General features: G+C 41.9%; 1 protein-coding gene across 4 annotated transcripts in view; it reads left to right on the forward strand.

The window, feature by feature from the left end:
• The window catches only part of col18a1a (collagen type XVIII alpha 1 chain a), a 76277-nt gene extending 70151 nt beyond the window's left edge, over positions 1–6126 (forward strand). For all 4 annotated transcript variants that reach the window (XM_020636557.3, XM_020636555.3, XM_065962195.1 and 1 more), the window contains 14 exons: positions 134–205; positions 1036–1104; positions 1385–1415; positions 1802–1855; positions 1957–1991; positions 2087–2218; positions 2355–2505; positions 2706–2770; positions 2860–2988; positions 3237–3269; positions 3367–3687; positions 3874–4071; positions 4465–4580; positions 4748–6126. In XM_020636557.3, the coding sequence (XP_020492213.2) occupies positions 134–205; positions 1036–1104; positions 1385–1415; positions 1802–1855; positions 1957–1991; positions 2087–2218; positions 2355–2505; positions 2706–2770; positions 2860–2988; positions 3237–3269; positions 3367–3687; positions 3874–4071; positions 4465–4580; positions 4748–4961 (1620 nt within the window). In that variant the 3' untranslated portion in view covers positions 4962–6126. The remainder of the gene's footprint in view (positions 1–133; positions 206–1035; positions 1105–1384; positions 1416–1801; positions 1856–1956; positions 1992–2086; positions 2219–2354; positions 2506–2705; positions 2771–2859; positions 2989–3236; positions 3270–3366; positions 3688–3873; positions 4072–4464; positions 4581–4747) is intronic.
• The last annotated feature ends 2550 nt before the right edge of the window (positions 6127–8676 follow it).

An 8676-nucleotide genomic window follows, 5' to 3' on the forward strand; every position in this document is an offset into this window, starting at 1 on the left:
ATCCGAATCTGAAATATGTAACACTACTCTGATACACTCAAAATAAACACAAAGACGCTTCCCCTTCTCATTTCCACCGCACAGTGTCCGTTTTTCTAAGTGCAGGTGAACATTAACGATTGTCTCCCCTCAGGGTCGTCCTGGTGTAAATGGATACAAGGGTGAGAAAGGAGAGGCGTCGGCTGGAACTGGCTTTGGCTACCCAGTGAGTGTTAACATTATATGTGCCTTTGATGAAAAGCTGATGTGACATTGGGGGAATTTGAAACAGACAGTTTGACATAATCTTGCTTACTGTAGAACCCCCGAGCCATGCCAGTGTGTCATGAACGGCTTCGAGTGTCTCAATAAGATTTAAATGTGACCCGTCTGTGACCTGCATTCTGTCAAAACAGAGGTGGTTAAGGCTAGCCTGCCACAGGTGACATTTTCACTAGGACTTACAGTCAGTGAAAAGGAAGAGTGAAGGTTGGCTGGCTGGCTACATCAGTAAACCTGTTAGCTTATTTTATTTAAATGTAACATTTTCCACAAAGACACTTTTTAAGATCTCTTCAAGTGGCCAGCTAACCAATGTGCACTTTGTATACACCTGTTAGTCTTTGGAAAAGTTACAGGAGTCCTGGGTTTTGAGAAATGAAAGGAAGTATTTTCTGCAGCTCTGATGTGTATGTGGCCTGGAAAGCATGCGCGCACCTTTCCTTTTTCATTTAAATAAGTCGCAGAGTTTGCAGACGCCACTGTGATAAATGTTGACATGACAATAACATGACTAAAATAAACGAGTCCTTTTCTGGAGTGGGCATCTTTAATCCTCATCAAGCTGTACACTGCACAGACTTGTCACTTTTTACTAGAGGATTGTGCTAATGGTAAAAACATACACAATGTTTACATCAGTGCATGCACACAGTGTCACTGTGCATGTTATTGATGGTTTGTGACCCTCACAACTACCTAATTGGAATCATTCTTCACACTCACACAGACACACACTGAGCGGTAAGAAATATTGACAACCTCATTCTTTATCAGGGAGTCCCTGGCCCACCAGGACCACCCGGCCCCCCCGGACCCTCTGCGCCAGCTATAGATCGCTTCAACGTGAGTACACAAGTTTCCAAAACTCTTATTTTGAACTCAATTTTGGAAACGTGTCTGTACAGCTGAGAATAATCATCAGATTATGACACAAAGTTCATGTCCCTCATGTACCCTCTCGCTGAACCAGATCACACTCGAGTCTTTTGGGCAGTGAACGAGTCATAATCTGCTTCTTATGTTCTGCATAATTTGCATAACGTAGCATGCACTTTCAATAAAACTTTTTCCTGTACTGTTGCCTTGAATTTCCTCAACTGACAGTCGTTCTTTCTGTTTGTAGCGCTACGATGAAAATTCAAGGAATTACTACGGTATGACCTCCAACACACAACTTTTGTTGTTTTAGCAGATCAAACATAATACGGGAAGATAGAGGGGGATCAGAATGCTGAAGTTAAGTAATTGTGCGAGTCAAGGAAGAGAGATTTAGAAAGAGGTTTAAAGAGTCTGCACAGATGAACACTTCTATCTTAATTTGAGTTTGATCCAGCTGCCTCAGCCCGGCGGGGATATTCACTCTATTGTCAAGAGATTAAGCCGTCAAGCCTTTCTAGATTTGAAGAATGAACAGATAAAACACAGAAGACATCACTATCAATGACACAGGGTGCTAACAGTTTTTTAAGTCTCAATGTCAAGATACACCTGAGAGCTGCTGTGTCTTACTGAGAAAGGTTCACATTTGTATTTGTTGCAGAAACTAAAGGGGAAAAAGGAGAGCGTGGTGACAGAGGATCTCCAGGAATCCCAGGTATATCCGAATATTCATACAGGTCTCATGTTTGTTTTAATGCAGGATTTCTTTTAGACGTCAATTATTTGTACTTACTCTCTCCCGTCTCTCTCTACCAGGAACATCCCCTAATATTGATATCTACGCCTTCAAGGTAAACCGTCTTATTGTTTCATCACCAACCAGTTTCATTAGTACGATCAATGTTTTGTAAGAAGAAGAATCATAATGTTTAAATGTTTGAAACAGAATGAACTGAAAGGAGATCGTGGAGAATCGGGTGTGAAGGGAGAAAAAGGAGAGCCAGGTGGTGGATTTTATGACCCACGATTTGGAGGAGTTCAAGGCCAACCAGGGTCTCCAGGAAAACCAGGCCTTCCGGTAAGTTCTGAGAGCAAAATTATGAGTTGATATTCACAGATATCTGTAAATATATACTAACCAGATTTCTGGTTTTATCTTTAAAAATCACCAAATAATCCAGTGTTTCATATTAAATTTGTCTCTTTTGTGTCAGGGACCAAAGGGAGAGTCTGTCATTGGCCCTGCCGGACCTCAGGGGCCTCAGGGACCACCAGGGATTGGTTACGATGGCCGTCCAGGGCCCCCAGGACCACCTGGGCCGCCAGGGTCTTCCTCACTTCCCGGAGCATACAGGCCCAATCACTGTAAGTGGCTTCTTCTTGATGTTTAACTATTCTGTCAATTCCTAAACTCACTGCTCTTTGCAGTTATACTGTCCCTACCACTGCTAGTGTGAGGTGACCTCAAGCTGCTGTTTTCACATTACTTTCTACAACTGAATCCACTCCAATGGAACCATTGATAACCCAATTAATTAAAAATATATATTTTTTCTTATTTATAGCCGTCAATAATCCTGGACCTCCAGGTCCCCCTGGTCCCCCTGGAACTCCTGGTCCTTCCTCAGGGGTACGTGCCATCCTCTGACTACATGATTAGTTCCTTAAAATGCATCATCACTGAATTCTAAGTAAGTCGGGTGTTTTTGTTTTCCACAGGTTACAGTTTTGAGATCATACGACACGATGATTGCTACAGCCAGGCGTCAGACAGAGGGCAGCCTCATCTACATCATCGACCAATCAGACCTGTATCTGAGAGTACGAGACGGACTGCGCCAAGTAATGGTACAGTGGTCTATTTGTAATTCACAGCTCAAACTAGCTGTTTTATCTATAGAACATTGAGCTTTGGTTCTTTAAAATATGAAGTTGTTCCTGTATTTGATTGTTGGTCATTAGAGGGCAGAACACTGGAGGAAGTTTACAAACTACTACTTTTTCCAAAAGTTAGCACGACTAACATGTGCAAAGGGAGTAATTATCTCAGTGATGACAATAAGGCGCTAAACTAAACACGATGTTTTCTCTTTCAGCTTGGAGAGTACAGTCCTTTCTTCAGACATCTGGTAAGTTTCACTAAAGATAAAAAGTCAATAAAATAAACATGTATTCTACTTTAAATTGCAATGACTGTTCTCTAATCATTCAAATTTTCATTTGAAGGAGAATGAGGTCGCAGAGGTCCAGCCTCCACCTGTGATCCAGTACCCTCAGTCCCAGGACCAGTCCCACAACAACGGAGCTGGCCATTATTCCCAGGGTGGTTCATCCATACGTCCCATTGAGCCTCCACCTCACCCACCTGTAGATCCCAGATACCCCCCACATTATGACCCCAGATTCCCAGACCCCAGACAGACAGGCCAGACAGATGGAAGATTAGCCAACAAACAAAACGAGAACAGACAACCCGTCACACCTCAGAGACGTCCCAGCCCACCTGTCCCCCAGCCTGCAGGCAACCTGGACACATCAGGATCAGGAGTGAGTACAATTCTACAATTTTACAATTCACTTAGCAGACGCTTTTATCCAAAGTGACGTACATCAGAGAGTAAGTACAGTTCAGTTAAGCAGCTGATCATATACAATTAACGCACAGTAAGTTGGCATGACATCAAAATATTCCATTGCCTACATTTAACTCATTCCATCTTTCGTCTCCATCAGCTACACCTCATCGCCCTGAACGCCCCTCAGAGTGGAAACATGCGAGGAATTCGCGGGGCAGACTTCCTGTGCTTCCAGCAGGCCCGTGCCATAGGTCTAAAGGGGACATTTAGAGCTTTCCTGTCCTCCAAACTTCAGGACCTCTACACCATCGTCCGGAGGTCGGACAGGGACAGCCACCCAATCGTCAACCTCAAGGTGAGACATTTTTTTCCGGGGGAAGAGGCAGTGTTGTGTATCAGTGGTTTTTCTGACTTGTGTTTTTACAATTCAAGCTTTCGATTCATATCCAGAAAAAGTGTTGACATAAATGATACCACATCTTATTTGCATAACGGCCTTGGTCAGTTTGGTATGACCTCTGTGACAAATTGGGACATGAAACTTTGGGAAAATGTAGATTTTTATTGAAAAAAAAAAGAAATTGTGGGAAATCTATCAGTACTACATAAAGACAATTTTAATTTAGATATGGTGGGTTTGAGTTTGCTTTGAGTTCATGGTGGTCTAATCATCTCTATAGAACAGTGAGATAGGAACGATTTTTATTGGAGGAATTCAAATGAAGTTATTGCATTTCCTTCCTTGCAGGACCAAGTATTGTTCAGCAGCTGGGAGTCTATATTTGGTGAAAATGCGAGCAAAATGAGAGAGAATGTACCGATCTACTCCTTTGATGGTAGAGACACCCTCAGGGACAGTGCATGGTGAGTCTTTGTTAACTGGATACTTTTTGGTTTGTATCTTTCACCTTAATACAACATCCTGTGCACTATAATGTAGCTGTTAATGCAGTTACAGCCTCTGTGCTCTGGTAAAATCCTAAATAGCTTTTATATATATTCTAACCTAATTTCTTGTGTTGTTCCTCCAGGCCAGAGAAAATGGTCTGGCACGGATCGAGCACCAAAGGCCACCGTCAAACAGACCACTACTGTGAAACATGGCGGGCGGGCGAGCACGCTGTGTCTGGTCTGGCATCATCGCTACAGAGCGGACACCTCCTGCAGCAGACTTCCAGCGGCTGCTCGGGCTCGTACATCATCCTCTGTATCGAGAACGCCTTCACATCACACTCCAAAAAATAAATCCCGTCCGTCCGTCTTTGTTTTTGTTCTGGGCCCTAGGTAAACACAGTTTTTTAATTCCCTGACAACACGCCTTGTGAACATGTGGCGTCCGATGAACTGGCCCTGAGGCTCTTTGCCTGGCATAGACGCTTTGCATCGTCTGCTCCTCCCCTCCACAAACGCCAAAGAGATGGGTCGAACAGAGGGGGGTGTTGGTCCTTTTATTCTCGGGGGCATTGGCACATATTTTCTACAAGGGGTGGAACGAGAGCCAAGAGGCTTAACATGTTCTCAAATTGTATCCATTTTTTAAAAAGTCTGTATATTACATGTTTGTTATTTGTGCTTTTATTTTGTTAAATTTTGACATTATCAATGTTTTTTCCTTTTGAACTGTTTATAAAAATGCTATATCCATCCTGTTTTTTTATTTTAGGTATTGATCATTTCTACATTTGTTTTTCCGATTTCATTTTTAGAACTTTGGGCTATGACGGGGTAGAGCAAACGTTTAAAGATTATTTTAAATTTAAAGAAGATAATAGATATTTATTTTTAAATGAAGTTATGTAAGGACGTGATTTGGGCAATAAAAAAAGCTAAAAACCCTCATTTATATTCTTTACACCACCGAACATTCAGCTTTGTTTTTTTTTGTTTTTTTTATCAAAGGAGCCTCTGAACAGAAACTGTGCCTTATTACAAGACGAGAACACGCTCATGTAGTGAACAGATACTTTTTCATGCATTTTTCTACAAACTCTGTAAATGTTGCAGCGCTCTTACTTCACACTACATTTAAATGACTTTTTTGTGGACACACTGCTGTAATGAATAATCCCACATCCAGAGGGCAAGACTCCCTCTGAAATTGAGCCTTTTGAATAAATAAAAAAAAAAGATTATTTTTCCTTTCTACCACTTAATAAGAGCCTATCAGTGAGTAAGCTGGAAATGATTAGTTTGCTGCTAATCTTTGTTGGAGTGATTGCTGTCACAAGTGTTAGGGACGGAGACATCAGCATGTTTGTGCAGCAGCAGCTTTGGATTGAATCTCAGACACTAACCCGGCCTCAGTGCTGCTTGACGTCTTGACTGAACCTGTGGATATCCATTTTTATAACAAATTGTGCTATACTGTTTCTCCCAGGCACTGAATAAAAGTATTTTACAACTACAACAATACTGTGACGTACTCTACATGTCTGTACCATCTCATCTCATGTTGACCTCTGACAGCACCGTGACCTTCATGTGTGACACTCAGCAGCTCTGACCAGCCGTTTTATGTCTTATTCTACCATGTGACCCTGAAGCTGCTGACTCCACCACAAATCAGCGTCTCCAGTGTCAAAAAGGGCCGCTCAACAACATGCTCTGGTCATATATCATTTACTAACCTTCACAGTTTAAGGTACAATATGTAGAATTTTATGACAATGTTTACATTCAAATATCCAAATTAATTTCAAATTGACTAAACCTATGTTATATTTTTTTGTTTGTTGACTACTTACATTACCTCAAATATTTCCAACAGTTATCAAAGCCAGAGAAATACCTCATTTTATTGTTTAAAAGTGTCTTACAGAGTACAGAGCCGCCATGACAGACAGAGTTTATGGTTGCCGTGGAAACACCGGATGTTACTTTAAAGATCGCTACATAAGGAAGCGGGAATTGCTACAGAACTGACAGAACCCGTTTTGGTCTGCTCATCCAACACCCCATGCACCCAAAAGGTGTGTGAGAGACCTTTAGTGTACACCTACACTACATGTGATGTAAGTACAATAACTGTTGTTGTGATACATTATTCACGGATTGCTCACGAGCACAATAGTCCGAAACATGCGAACATGTTAAAAGAGTGAAGTAAGCAGTCGATCATAGATACACTCACTGCGGGTCTATATGTAAAGTGGGTTTTAAAAGAGAACTGAATTAGGTCACCGATCACTTAATGATGGCTTCTGAAATCCTCTTACATCTCGTCTTTAAAGTAGGAAGGCGTTTTCAAGATAATATTCGATTAAGCAGATTAATTTGAATGATACAGAGTTGGCCTCATTTAGTAGCCACTTTAAAATGATATGCCCGCCATAAGAAAGCTTCATACATTCAGGAGGTGATAGTGATACTTTAATTATATCCTTCCATGTGTGATCCACGGTTTCTTTCCTTTGACTGCAGACAATGCTGAGAGACTCTCACAATGTGACATGGAAATCATATATGATGAAATAATGCGATAAAAGACAGCACTGAGGGGAACGCCACGGGGTCAACAGCAGGGCCGGCTAACACGATGCAGCATTTAACACGATGTATTTAAAGAAGGTCACGGTTCAGGTCAGACACTGAAGGGAAACGGTTCTCCATGTCTAATATATTCCCCTTTAAAGTGGGCAGAAATTAGATATGATATGTATTCAAATAAAATAAAATGAGCACCTAATATCGGGTAATTCAGACGGTGTCAATAAACAGTTCATTTTCTGGATGCGGACTTAAGGTCTTCATCTACCCAGAACCGAGGATGTAAAACTGTATACGGGTCCAGTTCCATGTTTCATTACGGTCATGTGGTTTGGGTCAGCTCCCAGTTCATGGTGGCTTCAGGGTCTTTTATCACTTTAGGTCGTAACCGATAACTGATAAGGATCAAACTACAAGTTTGCGATTGAGACTCTGGGCCCATTAGATTTTTGGTTTCACACTGCTGACCCATGAAAAGCTTGAAAATGGAAACTAATTGAGCCTGTTTTCAACTACACACGGCAGTAAACATCTTCAAAAGTTTTTGCAGGACTAGTTTTTGTAGTTATGTCAAAGTTGATAGTAAAAAAACTCGGAGCCTGAAGGCATCATCTTGAGCGACATGTCATTTAAGAATCAAGCAGTGCTGATCAGACTCGGTCCCAAAACCTTATCCATGCTCCCACATCCTGATAAAGAGCGAGGGATTGCCTAAAAATAATCAGTAAATACAGTCACTTCCCACTCAGTTCCATCAATCTGCCACTTAAGTATCTCCACCCGCTGGGCCGCCTTATGAGAGCTATAAGGATTAAATTAATTGACTGGGGGAGCTCAGTGTCGCTGCAGTGTCCCCGCCTGAAAGAAAAAATAAACTAGCATCACAACTCCTGTCCAATTCCTCAAGGCCCGCGTTTGAGTAAATCTCCAGGAATAAAATAAACTTACTGAGTGACGTATTATCCACTTAAGTCCTCTGGACTGCGAGGTTAGAGGGGGCAGAGGGTGGTCGCGATGTAATAACCCACAGCTGGCTCTGCAGCTCTCACACAGGCTGCCTGGTGAAGGCTCTATTTAGTGGGCGCTAAGTAATAACTAAGCACAGTGAAATGATCCAGCCACGTTAATGATACAACAAGGTGACATGCCCATATCGGGGGGGGCTTAATTACGTTTTTGGGCGGCAGCAAAATAAAAGCCCGTTGTCAGATGTGCTGCTCTGTGTTTATTCACTGCTGGTGACTCACTGTCACATTAACCCACATCTAACAATATCTTCGTGCAGTCACAGAGCCCGTTCTGTTTCGTGACCTTTTATTTTAGCTTCCCACCAACCTCAGCATATACACAGGGATGTATATGAAGAGCTCCTGCCATGAATCATTAGTAAACGTCTTCAAGTGTCATAATATTAATGCATTCTGCCTTTAACTACACCAACATGTTTCCCCATCAAATTAAAGGGTAATAAGGA

This window comes from Labrus bergylta, chromosome 13 (assembly GCF_963930695.1).
Source record: "Labrus bergylta chromosome 13, fLabBer1.1, whole genome shotgun sequence".
NCBI lineage: Eukaryota > Metazoa > Chordata > Actinopteri > Labriformes > Labridae > Labrus > Labrus bergylta.